The sequence below is a fragment of the Littorina saxatilis genome, linkage group LG13, assembly GCF_037325665.1.
Source record: "Littorina saxatilis isolate snail1 linkage group LG13, US_GU_Lsax_2.0, whole genome shotgun sequence".
NCBI classification, from domain to species: Eukaryota; Metazoa; Mollusca; class Gastropoda; order Littorinimorpha; family Littorinidae; genus Littorina; species Littorina saxatilis.
Genome location: NC_090257.1, coordinates 17349606 through 17368726, shown reverse-complemented (window position 1 = coordinate 17368726; position 19121 = coordinate 17349606). Strand labels below are relative to the sequence as shown.

General features: G+C 39.1%; 1 protein-coding gene across 1 annotated transcript; it reads right to left on the bottom strand.

Moving 5' to 3' along the window:
- Nucleotides 1-10781: 10781 nt before the first annotated feature.
- LOC138946185 (ficolin-1-like) lies at nt 10782-18147 on the bottom strand. Its single transcript, XM_070317698.1, has 3 exons — nt 18114-18147; nt 16505-16672; nt 10782-11032 (listed from the first exon to the last, which is right to left on the bottom strand). The coding sequence occupies exons 1-3, from the start codon at nt 18145-18147 to the stop codon at nt 10782-10784; spliced, it is 453 nt and encodes a 150-aa protein (XP_070173799.1).
- Nucleotides 18148-19121: the final 974 nt, after the last annotated feature.

The following is a 19121-nucleotide window of genomic DNA, read 5'->3' as shown; positions in this document are numbered from 1 at the left end:
TACATTGTATATTGTACAAGTTCAATTGAGAGGAAAGAACAATTGGTGCTCTCCCCTTAATGAGTTCCACATTATAACTCATTTACTGTACGTGGCTCTTGATATTATTATTATTATTATGAACATTTGTGCGCCTAATCTAAATATAGCCCTAGGCGCTTACAAAATATACAATACATAGTGAACATTATACGAAACACAAATCGACAAGGACCAAGACACTCGGACTCATACACTCGCAGACAGGCGCACAGCGAGAACGCGACGCACTCAATCATACCAACTACAGGCACATGCATTCTAGACGGAAAAACAGTCGTAATGTACAGTAAGTTGATGGACATTTCAACGTGTTTAACTTTCACCTGACATCCAGCTTTAGAATACAAACTACGACCACAGATTCTCTTTTGATTTACTACAGGTATTATTATAAGCATTAGTCAGTTTCTATGTATCATGTATTATTCATTATCTATGTATCTTTTAGCATCTATTAATGATCTATCAGTATTTATAATCTGGAAAAAATCCCACGAACAAGACGAATTTTTTCTTGAATTAAATTTGCACTATCGCGTCTGGGTTTAACATATGTTGGGGGAAAAGGCAACTACATAATTATCTTTAATTAAAATAGATTAGGACAAGCATACAGAAAGTTAATGTGGTGAAAGCATATTCAAAGATTGTAATTGTAAATTAAGAAAAAAAGATCAAAAAAGGATCATCCGTGTATGACACTGGCATCAGACATGACATGAAAACATAGAATAGTGACATTCAACATCCAACTGCAAGGTGAGAATTAAACTACATATTGTGTTAAATCACATGGAACGCTGAATATAAGTAAGAAGTGAATGTTCTGTGTCAAAAATGAACACTATTCACATGTACAAGTTGTATAATAGATAGTAAACTGCAGAGATTAGTCCAAGAAAATAGACTAATACAACACATATGAAAATATTAAAAATACATAAAGAGAAAAGACAAGAAGAATAAATGACTGAATGCAATCAGAATAGATAAATACCGGACACTTAAAGTAAATGTGAGACAACTTCTATAGTGCTAGACAATACTTCATACACAGACAAACTACCACATCAACCAAATACAAACAAACAAACAAACAAACAAACAATCAAGCAAAACAAAAAAACGAACATAATAATGTTGAGGTTACATGCAATAAAACGATCACACAAAAATGTAGAAACTAGGAACACACACACACACAAAATCACACAAGAAAATTGGTATCATCATGCATAAAAAAAATATATATATAAGTCTTTACTGAAACCGTTTCAGTAATTATCCAATGCTTAAAACGCCTTCTGTTTTCTTCAGAGCTTTAGATTGGTTTTCAAGATTTTAGATTGAGGTTTGAATGATTCAAATGCACGGCGTAAGTAGTGTGAAGTTAAGGCATCGATAACGTTAGCTCTGAATAACAAACGCATCTGCCTAGTTTTTTGCTGTTATGATGGGTAGTATATAATATCAACTAAAACAAAGGTATTGCTGGGATATGAGATACAAATCTGTCAGACAACCAGTCAGAAGGTCAGGATAAGGATTAAGAAAAAGTATCATATTGTCCTCATCGACATTCGGGCTGGTTTCTCACAGTGTCATTTTGTTTACGCCAAATTTTAGTTAGCAAGGTTAAGTTTAGGTGGTACGTGGTCTGAAACGAAAAGAAATATAAGGACTGATAGCTCTGTGAATACGATGCTTAATTTCACCAGGTAAAGTGTAGGTGGTCTAAGAGTATAATAACACATCCAACAAGCACTTGGCTCTTGGTCGCGGTAATCAGTCAATGTGTAGTTATTCGGTAATGTAGCAATAGCTTTTTCTAAAAACAAATACAAACAATCTGCCACATGCCACATAACATAACGGAGAAACGTTACAATGTCCATTTTCAGGTTCAGTTTGCCTTTAAGTACTAGAACGAATACAGCTGTTGGTCTTTGTCATCGTTCTATGAAATATGGAGAGGCGGCTAAATGTAGTTTCAGATGTGTTGCATGTCAATTGCAGCTACCCAGTAATAACCCCATCCAAAACCAGAAGTTTTAGCCGTTTTCCAAGATTGCGGTCGCTCTCTTTCACACGCTAGGTCAGCCTGATTGCACAGCGGATTTAAACGGAATGGGTGTGCTATGTTAGGTAAGACACCAAACAAACGTTTTGATGTAAAACAAATCGGAAATATGGTTCAGTTTCAGTCACCGTCACGGTTGAAAGTAAATCACTCCGTCCAAAAACGCCATTTTTGAGGGTAGGCGTTGTCAAGGTCGTGTGACGTTATTATGAGTTATTTCTAATATGATGACTGTTCGCAACTGATAACAGACATGTCGAGAAAATGAGCTGAAGGTGAATGCTGATATCATTTGTGAGACATGTCTGTTATCAGTTGCTAACAGTCAGCATATTAGAAATAACGGTTTTATTACCGTCTATTTCGATCAAAAGAATTTTCTAAGCGACCCCGCGCATTAGACGGAACAGTCGCAATGGAAACTGGGTCGTTCGTATCTCATCATGCCTGTCAGTCAAAGCATTCTCGTGATCTGGGTCAGCCAATTAGAGTCACTCACCTGACGAAATGAATCATCACAGGTCAAATGCGATCACACAACAATCTTACAAGATAAACCATGTTGAACATGCGTTTCAGTTACTTCGATATTTCTTGTCCACCGGAGAGCGACAGATTTCGAAACAACGCCAGAGAGAAAGGAAATGACGTAAATATATATTTGATGTAAATTAAGTGACGCAATTTCGCTTGAATCGTCAGAACTTGGAAAATGGCATTTTGAAGTGAGTGGGTCGGCATTGCAAACGCAGAGGGTGGGTGGTGACTCGCCGTTCTGTAAAGCGCCCACCGACAAAACTGGCTTTTCTGTATTTTTAAATAAAGAGTGTAGTATCTGACAGCATTTAAAGTGTCATTCTGTGGAATAAGTCATGCTGATATTGTTAGTTCCAATGTTTACTTTGTCTTGTTAATTTTTAGCGTGATAAACAAAAATGTTCCCTGCCTGAACGTTATAACATTTAGAGGGTCACCTAGAATCAGTCGTGATTGGTCCAAAAGCCATATGGTTCCCTGGAATGGTAATAAACCGAATTGTCAGTAAGTACTGGTGTCACATGACTGATGTGAACCAGTTGATTGGCTAATGGCGATGCGCTAAATCTGTTAGCGCACTCTTGGAGTGCGCTAACTTTTTCACAGAGCGTATTCTTACACCCTTTGCCAAAGCGAGACTGTACTCTCATCCTCAGAATTAATTAATGACATGTAGCTTATATTCTCCACAATACCAATGATTATGACCATAAATTTCCTGCTTTTTAATTAAAAGCAGAAATGGTTTTTTTCTGACAGATTGCATGCGCCTGTGCCGCCTACAGTTGCCACTAATCTAAAAATAGAACCTGCTGTGTCTAATTTTTCAGTTTCGACTTGCGAAGATTCCTCTCATAATTATGCCATGTTAGTGGCATGTAGCTTATTATCCACATTACCAAATGATGAGTTAGTATACAAATCCCAGCAGCTAACAGAAAACACAAGTGTTATTTCGATAACGTAGACTAGCAGCTAGATCAGCACCGGCCGGCGTAGCAGACTACACTGATATACGACTGCATCTGTTCAGTAAATGAATGGTTTCCGAATTATTATTTCAAGGCAAGAAGAATCGGAATCGAAAACGTGTAGGGTTTAGAACGTTCTTACCATATATGTCATATATAAGACCAGCCTGCCTCGTGCTTGCAGACTCAGTGCAACGAGACGAGCAATTTTTGTTTTTGAAATGAGACTCAGTGCAGTGCGTAGCACTAGCAGACGACATAAATCCCGTTCAGCAAATTAACATGTTGGGCAAATGTGAACGATAAAACGATGGGTATATAATACGTGTAGGGTTCAGAGCATTCTTACCGTTCATATTTAGTACCAGACTCCCCGGTGAGTGAAGATACCACACGAGAATCATTTATTTTGAAAATGTGCTTTCCGTCGACCTTGGCAAGGGGCAAAACTCTGCACAGTCAAGTCTGTCGAAGCTCGATGAAGGTTTCGAATCGCAAATAATTAAGAGCATAGTCCTTTCTCCGAGTTAAAATGAGGTCTCTATGAAAGATCATAACTTTTTAGCTTAACGCTACACTGGAATTTACCAACAGAAATTAAAACAAGAGTTTGCGTGTGACGAACGCACGACACACTTCAGACAGCCCACAGAAAAGTAGATCCTACTGTATACGACCTGACCACACAGTTACGCCTATCCAAATGCACGTAGCAAAGTGTGCGTTTTGAATCTTCTTTTTTCTCTGGCGGTACTGACAATATCGTTATTGAAACAATCCCAGTGCACTAAGGGATTTATAGAGCAAATCTCGAAAATAATTATTGAACTCAGCGCTATGCGCTTCGTTCAATAATGAATTTTCTCGATTTGCTCTATAAATCCCTTAGTGCACTGGGATGTCTCAATAACTTATAATATTGCTCAAATCCCCCCAAAACACTGTTTAGCATCTTAAAAAGTATCCTTAACTTTTTGTGCTCAGTCTAAGAATGACATAACCGTCGCTAAATCGTATGGTCCGCTAAATATAAATAAGAAGTGAATGTTCTGTGACAAAAAAAATATACACTATTTACATGTACAAATTGTACAACAGATAGATAATTAGTGAGAATAGTAAAAAAAAAAAATAGACAAATACAACACATGATTATATGTGAATATTAGAAATACACTCAGAGAAAAGACAAGAAGAATACATGATCACATAGAATCAGAATAGATAAATACAGGACACAAGTAAAGGTGAGTAAATTTCTGGTAATGTAGCCAAGGGCGGACGAGGGGGGGTGCACAGGGTGCAGGTGCACCCCCCTCCAGCAAAAAAAAATTAAAATTAAAAAGCTGATTCTATGACCATTTCTAAGTTCAAATGGCACCAGATGGCACCATTTTGCTTCTTTGGGACAAACATTTTTCCGGGGGGGGGTCATGCCCCCGGACCCCCCTAGCAAATTCGGGCGCTTCGCGCCCATCACATTCACTTTAGATTCAAAGTGCACCCCCCCTTACAAAGCAACTGATCCGCCCCTGGTAGCAACAGCTTTTATTAAAAACAAAAACAAACAAGTCGCGTAAGGCGAAAATACAACATTTAGTCAAGCTGTCGAACTCACAGAATGAAACTGAACGCAATGCAATTTTTCAGCAAGACCGTATACTCGTAGCATCGTCAGTCCACCGCTCATGACAAAGGCAGTGAAATTGACAAGAAGAGCGGGGTAGTAGTTGCGCTGAGAAGGATAGCACGCTTTTCTGTACCACTCTTCGTTTTAACTTTCTGAGCGTGTTTTTAATCCAAACATATCATATCTATATGTTTTTGGAATCAGGAACAGACAAGAAATAAGATGAAAGTGGTTTTAAATTGATTTGGACAATTTAATTTTGATAATAATTTTTATATTTTTAATTTTCAGAGCTTGTTTTTAATCCAAATATAACATACTTATATGTTTTTAGAATCAGAAAATGATGAAGAATAAGATGAACGTAAATTTAGATCGTTTTATAAAAAAATTTTTTTTTTACAATTTTCAGATTTTTAATGACCAAAGTCATTAATTCATTTTTAAGCCACCAAACTGAAATGCAATACCGAAGTCCGGCCTTCGTCGAAGATTGCTTGGCCAAAATTTCAATCAATTTGATTTAAAAATGAGGGTGTGACAGTGCCGCCTCAACTTTTACAAAAAGCCGGATATGACGTCATCAAAGGTATTTATCGGAAAAACGAAAACAATGTTCGGGGATATCATTCCCCGGAACTATCATGTCAAATTTCATAAAGATCGGTCCAGTAGTTTGGTCTGAATCGCTCTACACGCACGCACGCACACACACACACACACACACACACACACACACACACACACACACACACACACACACACACACACACACACATACACCACGACCCTCGTTTCGATTCCCCCTCTATGTTAAAACATTTAGTCAAAACTTGACTAAATGTAACAAGTCGCGTAAGGCGAAAATACAATATTTAGTCAAGTAGCTGCCATTTTTCAGCAAGACCGTATACTCGTAGCATCGTCAGTCCACCGCTCATGGCAAAGGCAGTGAAATTGACAAGAAGAGCGGGGTAGTAGTTGCGCTAAGAAGGATAGCACGCTTTTCTGTACCTCTCTTTGTTTTAACTTTCTGAGCGTGTTTTTAATCCAAACATATCATATCTATATGTTTTTGGAATCAGGAACCTACAAGAAATAAGATGAAAGTGTTTTTAAATTGATTTGGACAATTTAATTTTGATAATAATTTTTATATATTTAATTTTCAGAGCTTGTTTTTAATCCGAATATAACATATTTATATGTTTTTGGAATCAGCAAATGATGGAGAATAAGATAAACGTAAATTTGGATCGTTTTATAAATTTTTATTTTTTTTTACAATTTTCCGATTTTTAATGACCAAAGTCATTAATTAAATTTTAAGCCACCAAGCTGAAATGCAATACCGAACCCCGGGCTTCGTCGAAGATTACTTGACCAAAATTTGAACCAATTTGGTTGAAAAATGAGGGCGTGACAGTGCCGCCTCAACTTTCACGAAAAGCCGGATATGACGTCATCAAAGACATTTATCAAAAAAATGAAAAAAACGTTCGGGGATTTCATACCCAGGAACTCTCATGTCAAATTTCATAAAGATCGGTCCAGTAGTTTAGTCTGAATCGCTCCACACACACACACACACACACACGCACACACACACACACACACATACACCACGACCCTCGTTTCGATTCCCCCTCTATGTAAAAACATTTAGTCAAAACTTGACTAAATGTAAAAACCATGCAAATGCCATCAAAGCCGATAGCAGTGATCAGTTGCTGACTCGTCGTCCAATATTTGAAGATAAAATCGGCCAAGTGTCGAACATTTCTGTAAAAGGCAATCTCGGGAGCATAACTTTGCCCAAGAGAATAAACAACCACGAAAAATCAGCAATCGTTTTATCGCGTTCGTTTCCTTGTTTATTTGTTTCCTTGTTTAAGAATGAGTTCGGATCAGTTGCAGGGAAAAAACAACTTCTGATCTAAACAAAAAGTCCAAATTTACACTGTCGTTGACAAGTGATGTGACAGAAGATGTTCAGTAATCTCTTCTATTGCGTATTGTTTCCTCTGAAGCGGCTGGCAGCCATTTTGTTTTGATGACTATTTCTTGTGTTGGCTTGCACGTACTGTCAACCTCTGTCACTCTTTGTCTAGTTCTCTATTATGTGATTTAGAAAACCAGCCAGGGCTGCTGGACTGATGATTGGAAAGAAATTTAAAACAAGTCGCGTAAGGCGAAAATACAACATTTAGTCAAGTAGCTGTCGAACTCACAGAATGAAACTGAACGCAATGCAACGCAGCAAGACCGTATACTCGTAGCATCGTCAGTCCACCGCGCACGGCAAAGGCAGTGAAATTGACAGGAAGAGCGGGGTAGTACTTGCGCTGAGAAGGATAGCACGCTTTTCTGTACCTCTCTTTGTTTTAACTTTCTGAGCGTGTTTTTAATCCAAACATATCATATCTATATATGTTTTTGGAATCAGGAACCGACAAGGAATAAGATGAATGTGTTTTTAAATTGATTTCGAAAATTTAATTTTGATAATAATTTTTATATATTTAATTTTCAGAGCTTGTTTTTAATCTGAATATAACATATTTATAGGTTTTTGGAATCAGCAAATGATGGAGAATAAGATGAACGTGATCGTTTTAGAAAAAAAATAATTCTTTTTACAATTTTCAGATTTTTAATGACCAAAGTCATTAATTAATTTTTAAGCCACCAAGATGAACTGCAATACCGAAGTCCGGGCTTCGTCGAACATTACCTGACCAAAATTTCAACCAATTTGGTTGAAAAATGAGAGCGTGACAGTGCCGCCTCAACTTTCACGAAAAGCCGGATATGACGTCATCAAAGAAATTTATCAAAATAATAAAAAAAACGTTCGGGGATATCATTCCCAGGAACTCTCATGTCAAATTTCATAAAGATCGGTCCAGTAGTTTGGTCTGAATCGCTCTACACGCACGCACGCACACACGCACGCACACACGCACACATACACCACGACCCTCGTTTCGATTCCCCCTCGATGTTAAAACATTTAGTCAAAACTTGACTAAATGTAAAAATACATCTGAAAAGAACGAAGTACAAGTGCCACGCCAGGTACATTTTGGATGCAAAAATGGTGTTTTTTTTATTATCTGAAATAACGTCAGTGTTTTGGTTGTTTTGTGTATTTCTTGAATGGTTGTTTTCTCAGTTTTTCCAAGAAAATGTTCATGCAAATAGAGAATACTACATGGCTTGCTGTGTCGTACCAGATTTACATGAGTTGGTTTTTTTAAATATTGAACTGCGAGCGAAAGCGAGCTGTTCACTATTTGAAAAAGCAACGAGTGTAAATCTGGTACGACACAGCAAGCCATGTAGTATTCTGTTTATCCTACATACTGTACTTACGTGTATTTTACTGAAAATGTCTTGCAGCCGAGGCAGCTAAATTGAAGACGCTTGTTTTGGAACTTCGATCTCTTCTAAAGCCTCGTGCAATCTATTTCGCCAAAGCAAAGAAACGTCACTCTGAAAGTGTGGCGTGACGTGTTAGTTCTAAAGATTCATCGAGGGTAATTAGCGAGCGCAATTTTTGTTTCTATAATGACGTTTGTCTCGGTGACTTTGGCATCATAAGCTGTGGAAACACAGGTCCCTCCCAGACTTGCTTGACATGACCTCATTTACATGATATACACACGTGTGATTTGAACGATTGTTATCTCACGGGTGTCTCTCTCACGTATGTAGGATAAACCATATTACAGAACATGCGTGCGCGTAAAAACTTTCAACAACAACAATAGTAATAATTTTAAAACAAACTGCTACTTCTACAAGCAGTAATGATGATGATGATGATGATGATGATGATGATGATGATGATGATGATGATGATGATGATGATGATGATGATGATGATGATGATGATGATGATGATGATGATGATGAAAAGCGATAAGAACATGGCAGAATTAGAAATCAAAAGTCATAAAAGTAAAGCAGCGTGCTCTTCTTCTGATTCAAAGCAAAGCACGTCGAACCATCAACAACCCCCAAAATCAGTGCGGCTTTTAAATTTCATTGCTAGCACATAGGAATTTGTGGCCGATGACACCGATTCTGTTGTAGTTTGAACACACTGCTTTGGAACGGAGAGCCAACTTATATCAGTGCGTGTATAGTTAGGTAATGATTGAAAGTGAGGGGACACAAGCACATTTTGAAGAATGTTAACTTACCTTACGTACAAGTAGCACTGACCTTTAGCAACCTAACCTAAAGATTTCACATAACCCCGTAGAGTTGTAAGGGTGTTGCCTAATGATTCGTTGAGTAATGCAAGTTCGCTACATAGAGTACACATACATTGGGTTGCTGTAAATGACCACAGATATACATTCGATTCTGGTAATAATTATTATTTCTCCTCAGTTGAATAACAAATGTTTTCTGTACCCGCCAATGCAAGAACGGCACAAATAAAAGGTCAGCATTTTCGCCTATGGACGTTTCTTCGGGACATACACACACACACACACACACAAAGAATGAAATAACATGGAAATCAAAAAGCAGCAGAAAAAGCAAAAGAAAAAAGCCCAGATTATGTTATGGTTTAGAGTATGTATCCTGACAAAGTGTACCAGCATGCATACATCCAGTTTTCTTTACTTGTGTTCGACGAGTTTTTGACTTATAAGAGATGAAATGTCTACTCCTTTGTACGCCCGAAAATGTGTAATTAATAATTTTTTAAAAAATGTTGCAATACACCTACAATTACTGAACAAACAAAAACAAATCAAAAGTGCACTAGCTGTCAAAAGCTGAAGTGACACTTTCCCAGCAATTCTTGATTCATAGGTATGTTATCAGACGGTCTAGAAACCAATTTGTTTCATGTTTCTGTCTTAACATTCTTGCCCTTTATAAAAATCGAAAAATTGCACGGGCGCACCGTAACGTCATCCCAATGAGTAGCCAACCAAGGTGTGACCTACAGCACAAAGTCCTTCGTAAACTCAAGTGTACTCCAGGTACCAATCCATATTTGATATTACATCTGTTGCACGACAATTAACAACGGGTTTCTTTCTTTTGCCTTTTAGTATATTTCGCTTTAACATTAACAATGTACACAAATGTAAAAGAAAAACAAGCTAAAAGCCACTTTTAAAGGGAGTACTGTAGATATATTAATTGTTTAAGCAGACATTTTGGATTATGTTTGCTTTGGATGTTACCAAACCCGTTCGGGTTAATTTTTGCCAAACACGGTCCTGGGTTTCAGAATGAAATAGATAACTTCTTGTACCACTAAAAGGGGGACAATTCCGCTTGTCTTCAAGTTCGTATGCCGTTAGAATATATCCGCTTTAATGTATTTAATCAGAAATCAAGAATTTGAATATTTCCATTTACCCTAAACTTAATTTTTAACTAACTTGTTCTCTACAAAGCGAATAGCGATACGATGATTTAGCTTGCCGTGTATTTAACGACTTGGTGAAGCATTTCATAGGGTTCATATCAATCATAGACATGTTCTTTCTTAAACTACGCGTATCTTCATTTCACTAAATTTATGGGAGTAATAGTTTCCTCCAAAATCCTCCCAATATATCCCTTCATCCCTTTGAGCAGTGCTGTTGGGCATGTACTCCCCGTTGAGGCAGGCGTAGGAGCAGGCAAGGTACCACCAGGCGCCGTGGTAAAACTGTGCACAGTTGTTGTGGTTCCACTGGTCGTTGTTCCTGTCCCACGTGCTGAACTGGAGACCGTGATGATAGCTCAGGCTGTCACCTGTGGATAGAGATCAATAGCCTCGTCAGTGTGTGTGTGTGTGTGTGTGTGTGCGTGTGTGGGTGTGGGTGTGTGTGTGTGTGCGTGCGTATGTGTGTGATGGGGGGTGCGTGTGTGTGAGTGTATGTGTGTGGGATGTGTGTGAATGTGTGTGTGTGTGTGTGAATGTGTGTGTGTGCGTGTGCGTGCGTGTGTGTGGGTGTGGGTGTGTGTGTGTGTGTGTGTGTGTGTGTGTGTGTGTGTGTGTGTGTGTGTGCGTGCGTGCAGAAGTCAAGAGATTCATGATTAACTGCCACAAGCAATACACATCAAGTTCTGTTTTGGATCCTACATGTTTGTTCATAACTGCTCTCAGTTCACTGTCTTGTTAGCGATCATATTCACCACTACAGATGTGTTCATGCTTTTACATGGGTTGATGGTACCCTTTATCTACAACACATACAAAATCAACAGCCTGCTGCCGACTGGATTTTGTTGTTGAATTAATTCTGCATGCAACACTTAAGAATTAGATGAAGTCAAAGTGATGTAATTCGAAAACACAAGGCTTCGACACGCATAACTTGCCTGCTGCAGCTTTCATTACATTTTGAATGATTATGAAGGCTGTAACATGCAAGTTATTTGGTCGTAGCCTTGTTTTTGGCTCACGTAAGTGTAGCCTATGCGATGGTAAACTCTGTCTGTCTGTGCGTGCGTGCGTGCGTGCGTGCGTGCGTATGTATGTATGTGTGTATGTCTGTGGTAGAAACTTTAACATTTTTGGCTAAACACCGAAATACTCATTTCACGTGGTTAATTTTCAAGCACCATCTTCAAATTATTGAAGCAATGATCAACATTGTGTCGGCATGTGTGTAGTTAAAGCGTGTATCCAAAGAAAACGGGTGGTGGGGGGTTTTGAAGGGGTACAAGCAGTTGACTGGTTTGTGTCGTGTTTGGCATGCAGACGGCAGGTCAGGTGTCAAGATCAGGTCAGGGGTCGCGCGAAGGATTGTGGTCCAGTTCTCACCTCGCCGATTCGCCGGGGAAGACGATTTCATGTTGTTCGGTTTCTAAGCTCCAGAAAAGTAAATAAAGAAGATACCAAAGGGAGATTTCCTACAATTTGATCTGCACAGCGTGTTTCCAATGTCCACGCGAGGAAGAGCTGTCGAAAGCGCGGCAGTCAGTGTCGATCTTGCAGCCGTATCCCGGTAAGTTCAGAGACAGATCTAGTGTCTCCCACTCTCATAACGTGTCACCTACTGTTAATCCGTTTTGTTTTAATTTCTTTTTATTTCAGCAGACACGGATGTCAAACATTGTAGTTTCTTTGGCAGTCACCTCTAGTGAAATGAGTTGATCTAAAGTGCCTGTAATGTTTGGATGTCTTTGCTCGTGGTTCGATTTATGTGAATTTCAAGACTTGCAGTAGAGTCTCAAGTTAAGTTTACTCTGCCCGAAAAAAACTGTCCACCATTTACTTGAACATGCAGATATAAGGAAACAGAATGAATCTGTTCTCAAAGTCAAAATGATCACGATTTTTTCCTCAGATTCAAAACATGCACTGTCATGGTTTTGTCTGTACAATTTAGTAAGTCTTAAGTACTTTGCAACAACTTCCTTGAACGTGAAAGACAGTTTTTGAATGCTAGATCTGTATCGCGTTTCATTCCAGACTCGATCCTCTCTTTGATTGTAGATCTACTGTTTGCTGTTTACGCACTATCATATGATTCGCTATGTAACGTTTGGTAAGCTTACCTTGCAACAGCTTTCTTGTCTTTGTTGGCATTTCTGGCTGTGTTGACCGTCAGAATTATTTTAAGAACCAGGCTGCTGCAGTCGACATGTTTCGCATATTGTAGGGTCACCATGCTGCATAGGTAAAGTGGCTTGTATTTATAACCTGACTATTCTGTGTGTGTTACGGAGTGAGTGAGTTTGTGTTATGTTACTGTTTGTTGATTTCTTACGGGAGCCTTGAAGGCTTCGCCTCTTGTTTTTAACTGGAAAACTTTGAATTGATCTATTTCCGTCAATTTTACAGAAGGAGCAATCAAAATCACAAGGTGCAGTAAGCATAAGCTCATCTACGTCTCAATTACACGAAGTGTGTGCTTGGGTGCAATCCATAATAATAAAACAGCTTTGAATGCAAGGTTTGGTGTCTAAAAGCAACATGTGTTTCAAGAAGTCTTTGAATACGGGCACTGTGAGCTATATTTTCAATGATCGCTTTTATACAGCAAAAAGAGAAATATATGAGTTACACCAACTTTACTTACATCATGCATTTTGGGAAGCTGTTTAAGTGATATTTCTAGACCTACTACCCTTCGTTTTTACATTTAGTTAAGTTTTTACTAAAAAATGTTACATAGACAGGGGAATTGAGACGAGGGTGTGGTGTATGTGTGTCTGTGTGTCTGTGTGTGTGTGTGTGTGTGTGTGTGTAGAGCGATTCAGAGAAAACTACTGCACCGGTCTTCATCAAACTTTACATGAAAGTTCATGGGTATAATATCCCCAGACGTTTTTTCTTTGTTTGGATAAATGTTTTTGATGACGTCATATCCAGCTTTTTGTGAAAGTTGAGGCCGCACTGTCACGCCCTCATTTTTCAATCAAACTGGTTGAAATTTTGGTCAAGCAATTTTTGACGAAGTCCGGACTATGGGATTGCATTGCAGCTCGGAAATTAAAAACATAGTTCATTAGTTTGCTCATTGAAGTTGTCATTAAAATCAAATTTTCACAAACAGATTTCAAACTGATTGCATCGTTTTCTTCATCAAATTCCGAATCTAAAAATATATACATAATTATGTCATGTTTACTCTTAAAATGTGATCACAATTAACACAAGTAGGCATATTAGTACTACGATTACAATTTCAACAAGAGGCGAAGCCTTCAAGGCTCCCGTAAGAAATCAACAAACAGTAACATAACACAAACTCACTCACTCCGTAACACACACAGAATAGTCAGGTTATAAATACAAGCCACTTTACCTATGCAGCATGGTGACCCTACAATATGCGAAACATGTCGACTGCAGCAGCCTGGTTCTTAAAATAATTCTGACGGTCAACACAGCCAGAAATGCCAACAAAGACAAGAAAGCTGTTGCAAGGTAAGCTTACCAAACGTTACATAGCGAATCATATGATAGTGCGTAAACAGCAAACAGTAGATCTACAATCAAAGAGAGGATCGAGTCTGGAATGAAACGCGATACAGATCTAGCATTCAAAAACTGTCTTTCACGTTCAAGGAAGTTGTTGCAAAGTACTTAAGACTTACTAAATTGTACAGACAAAACCATGACAGTGCATGTTTTGAATCTGAGGAAAAAATCGTGATCATTTTGACTTTGAGAACAGATTCATTCTGTTTCCTTATATCTGCATGTTCAAGTAAATGGTGGACAGTTTTTTTCGGGCAGAGTAAACTTAACTTGAGACTCTACTGCAAGTCTTGAAATTCACATAAATCGAACCACGAGCAAAGACATCCAAACATTACAGGCACTTTAGATCAACTCATTTCACTAGAGGTGACTGCCAAAGAAACTACAATGTTTGACATCCGTGTCTGCTGAAATAAAAAGAAATTAAAACAAAACGGATTAACAGTAGGTGACACGTTATGAGAGTGGGAGACACTAGATCTGTCTCTGAACTTACCGGGATACGGCTGCAAGATCGACACTGACTGCCGCGCTTTCGACAGCTCTTCCTCGCGTGGACATTGGAAACACGCTGTGCAGATCAAATTGTAGGAAATCTCCCTTTGGTATCTTCTTTATTTACTTTTCTGGAGCTTAGAAACCGAACAACATGAAATCGTCTTCCCCGGCGAATCGGCGAGGTGAGAACTGGACCACAATCCTTCGCGCGACCCCTGACCTGATCTTGACACCTGACCTGCCGTCTGCATGCCAAACACGACACAAACCAGTCAACTGCTTGTACCCCTTCAAAACCCCCCCACCACCCGTTTTCTTTGGATACACGCTTTAACTACACACATGCCGACACAATGTTGATCATTGCTTCAATAATTTGAAGATGGTGCTTGAAAATTAACCACGTGAAATGAGTATTTCGGTGTTTAGCCAAAAATGTTAAAGTTTCTACCACAGACATACACACATACATACATACGCACGCACGCACGCACGCACGCACGCACAGACAGACAGAGTTTACCATCGCATAGGCTACACTTACGTGAGCCAAAAATCGATCCAAAAATGATTTCATCTTATTCTTTATCATTTCCTGATTCCAAAAACATATAGATATAATATGTGGTAATCAGAACAAACTCATCGAGTTAAAAAGAATACAGAAAAGCCCGCTTTCATGCTTAGCACAATACCGCGATGTACTGGCCAGTCATTTTCACTTCGTTCTGCACGTGAAAAGTGAGCGATGTCCTTGTCACGGGGATTGATGAAGCTGTATTGTCCAGGTAAAAAACAAGTCGCGTAAGGCGAAAATACAATATTTAGTCAAGTAGCTGTCGAACTCACAGAATGAAACTGAACGCAACGCAACGCATCAAGACCGTATACTCGTAGCATCGTCACTCCACCGCCCGTGGCAAAGGCAGTGCCAGTGAAATTGACAAGAAGAGCGGGGTATTCGTTGCGCTGAGAAGGATAGCACGCTTTTCTGTACCTCTCTTCGTTTTAACTTTCTGAGCGTGTTTTTAATCCAAACATATCATATCTATATGTTTTTGGAATCAGGAACCAACAAGGAATAAGATGAAAGTGTTTTTAAATTGATTTCGAAAAAAAATTTGATAATAATTTTTATATATTTAATTTTCAGAGCTTGTTTTTAATCCGAATATAACATATTTATATGTTTTTGGAATCAGCAAATGATGGAGAATAAGATAAACGTAAATTTGGATCGTTTTATAAATTTTTATTTTTTTTTACAATTTTCAGATTTTTAATGACCAAAGTCATTAATTAATTTTTAAGCCACCAAGCTGAAATGCAATACCGAAGTCCGGGCTTCGTCGAAGATTACTTTACCAAAATTTCAACCAATTTGGTTGAAAAATGAGGGCGTGACAGTGCCGCCTCAACTTTCACGAAAAGCCGGATATGACGTCATCAAAGACATTTATCCAAAAAATGAAAAAAACGTTCGGGGATTTCATACCCAGGAACTCTCATGTCAAATTTCATAAAGATCGGTCCAGTAGTTTAGTCTGAATCGCTCTACACACACACACACACACACACACACACACACACACACACGCACACACACGCACACACGCACATACACCACGACCCTCGTTTCGATTCCCCCTCGATGTTAAAATATTTAGTCAAAACTTGACTAAATATAAAAATGCAGTGCGTTCAGTTTCATTCTGTGAGTTCGACAGCCTGACTAAATGTAGCAATTTCGCCTAACGCGACTTGTTTTTTCTTTTTAGATCACTACCTACCAGCATTTCCTCTTTTGAAGCTGTCATAGTTCAGACGGTAGTTGTCGCTGCTGTCGCTGATGGAGAAGTTGTTGTAGGTGGCGTAACCTTTTGTTCCGTTCCACATCATCAGGTCCACGCGTAGTTCATACTGCTGTCTGGACGTCAACATGTGCAGGGCGTCAAGACCTGGAAAGTATCAACACACACAGTTCATACTTCTGTCTGGACGTCAACATGTGCAGGGCGTCAAGACCTGGAAAGTATCAACACACACAGTTCATACTTCTGTCTGGACGTCAACATGTGCAGGGCGTCAAGACCTGGAAAGTATCAACACACACAGTTCATACTTCTGTCTGGACGTCAACATGTGCAGGGCGTCAAGACCTGGAAAGTATCAACACACACAGTTCATACTTCTGTCTGGACGTCAACATGTGCAGGGCGTCAAGACCTGGAAAGTATCAACACACACAGTTCATACCTCTGTCTGGACGTCAACATGTGCAGTGCGTCAAGACCTGGAAAGTATCAACACACACAGTTCATACCGCTGTCTGGACGTCAACATGTGCAGGGCGTCAAGACCTGGAAAGTATCAACACACACAGTTCATACTTCTGTCTGGACGTCAACATGTGCAGGGCGTCAAGACCTGGAAAGTATCAACACACACAGTTCATACTTCTGTCTGGACGTCAACATGTGCAGGGCGTCAAGACCTGGAAAGTATCACCACACACAGTTCATACTTCTGTCTGGACGTCAACATGTGCAGGGCGTCAAGACCTGGAAAGTATCAACACACACAATTCATACTTCTGTCTAGACGTCAACATGTGCATGGTATCAAGATCAGGGCCCATATTCTTTAAAAAGCTGCAACATTGTGTCCTACAAAGTCAAAATGTCGTTTAACTACCGCCCAGTATTTATTTTTACTGCCCAGTAATCATTTATTTCCCCCCGGTATTCATGTGAGTCTGGCGGAAGGTCGGCAGCTGCCAGTGATGGTTATTTTTAGAATAGGAGATTCCCCATGCTTGCTCTTCTCTGCGCACGCGTTACCGGCGTTTTCGCCGGCGTGTCAGTTTCAAAATCAATAGCAACAACCCAAACAAACTGAATGAAATAAAAACACGGGGAGACATTTATTGTTGTTTTTTTTTTACTTTTTTTTCAAGCGCATCTGTAATTGTTCTTGAAGATTAAAAAACCCGACTAAGAACTCTTTTTGGCAGCGCATATGAAATGATCACAGAACATTTAAATTCTGTGTGCACTTCATGACATATGTCAGCATAAATCCCTACGAGTTAAAAGGCAATGCGTTTAGAATCTTCTGAAATGTGTCGTTTTTGTTGTTTAATTATCCGCTAAAACGGCCTGAAAAAGCGCCTGTTACGGCTTCTTAGGGGAGTGACGCCTCCATCGTTCGGCATTGCATAACGTCATTGTTAGACAAGATACGTTAATAACACTGACTATTGTGGATACAAATTCGATTGTAATTCAATCAAGTTGGCATGTCAATGAAACAGATTCTGTGATTGGTCAGAATACCCCAACTCAATACAAATTACCGGTCATCAATTGTCGATGAACACTAGTAACAAAAGCCACTGACCACCTGCTGGCGAGGTGCATTGATACAACCTCATCAAGTCTCTGTTAGCTTTGAGGGTCGTTTTACGAGTAAGAAATGTACAAGGCCTGCGAAAAACCGAGACCATAAGTTATGCGAAGCGATGACGTCGAATACCTGACGTAAGTTGATGCATGAATTCTTCCGGACTATGTCAGTCAATTCCAAAGATCGCTTTTGGGTTAGAAAGAAATTGTTTATAGTTTTCTGTCCAGAAACCGGCCACAGAATAAAAGGGAAAATGTATGTCAACGAAAAAACCCAAGGAACAAAGTAATAAGATAGAAATACGGAGACATAATTATTTCTTGGGACTTGGCCCTTGCAGGTAGGTGGACTGAAAGTAGGGGAAGGATACCTAATATGGACCGGCTCCTAATATGGACCACCTCTAGTTCTGACAAACTAACGGCGCTAGAGCGCTCAAAACAATTTCATTCGCTATATTCATCCTCTCTGGATAACTTGCACATGTCAAAACAGTTGCAGAAACACAAACCTCAAAACCGTTAGCCTTTTTCTCTTTTTTTCACTTTTGGTTGCGTTCACTCTAAATTTGCCGCCTAAAATGGACTCGTTTCTGTCCACAGCCAAAGCTTTTATCACACAAAACTTGCTATAAATGACAGCTAAGACCGTATGTGTTACATTTTAGCAGTGTTGACCCCGAGTTTCTACTGCAAACAAAAATAATAGCAAAATATCAATGTATGTGTGTGTCTCCTAATAAGGACCATGTATGATTTTCTCTGTATTTAATTTTTGCTGAATGTCAATCAAAGCTATTTTACTCTAATTAGGCCTAACGGTTAACCTAATAGAGAAGGACTACCAAACACAACATGAAACTTTTTCGCACGAAAACAAGCTAGTTATCAGCATGAAAAAAGCGGTCCATATTAGGAGCCCTTCCCCTAGTATGTGAATAGGACGAAAACAATTCTGTCTGCTTACAACCGCATTTTCCCTTCTTTTTTGAAGGGTTTCTGG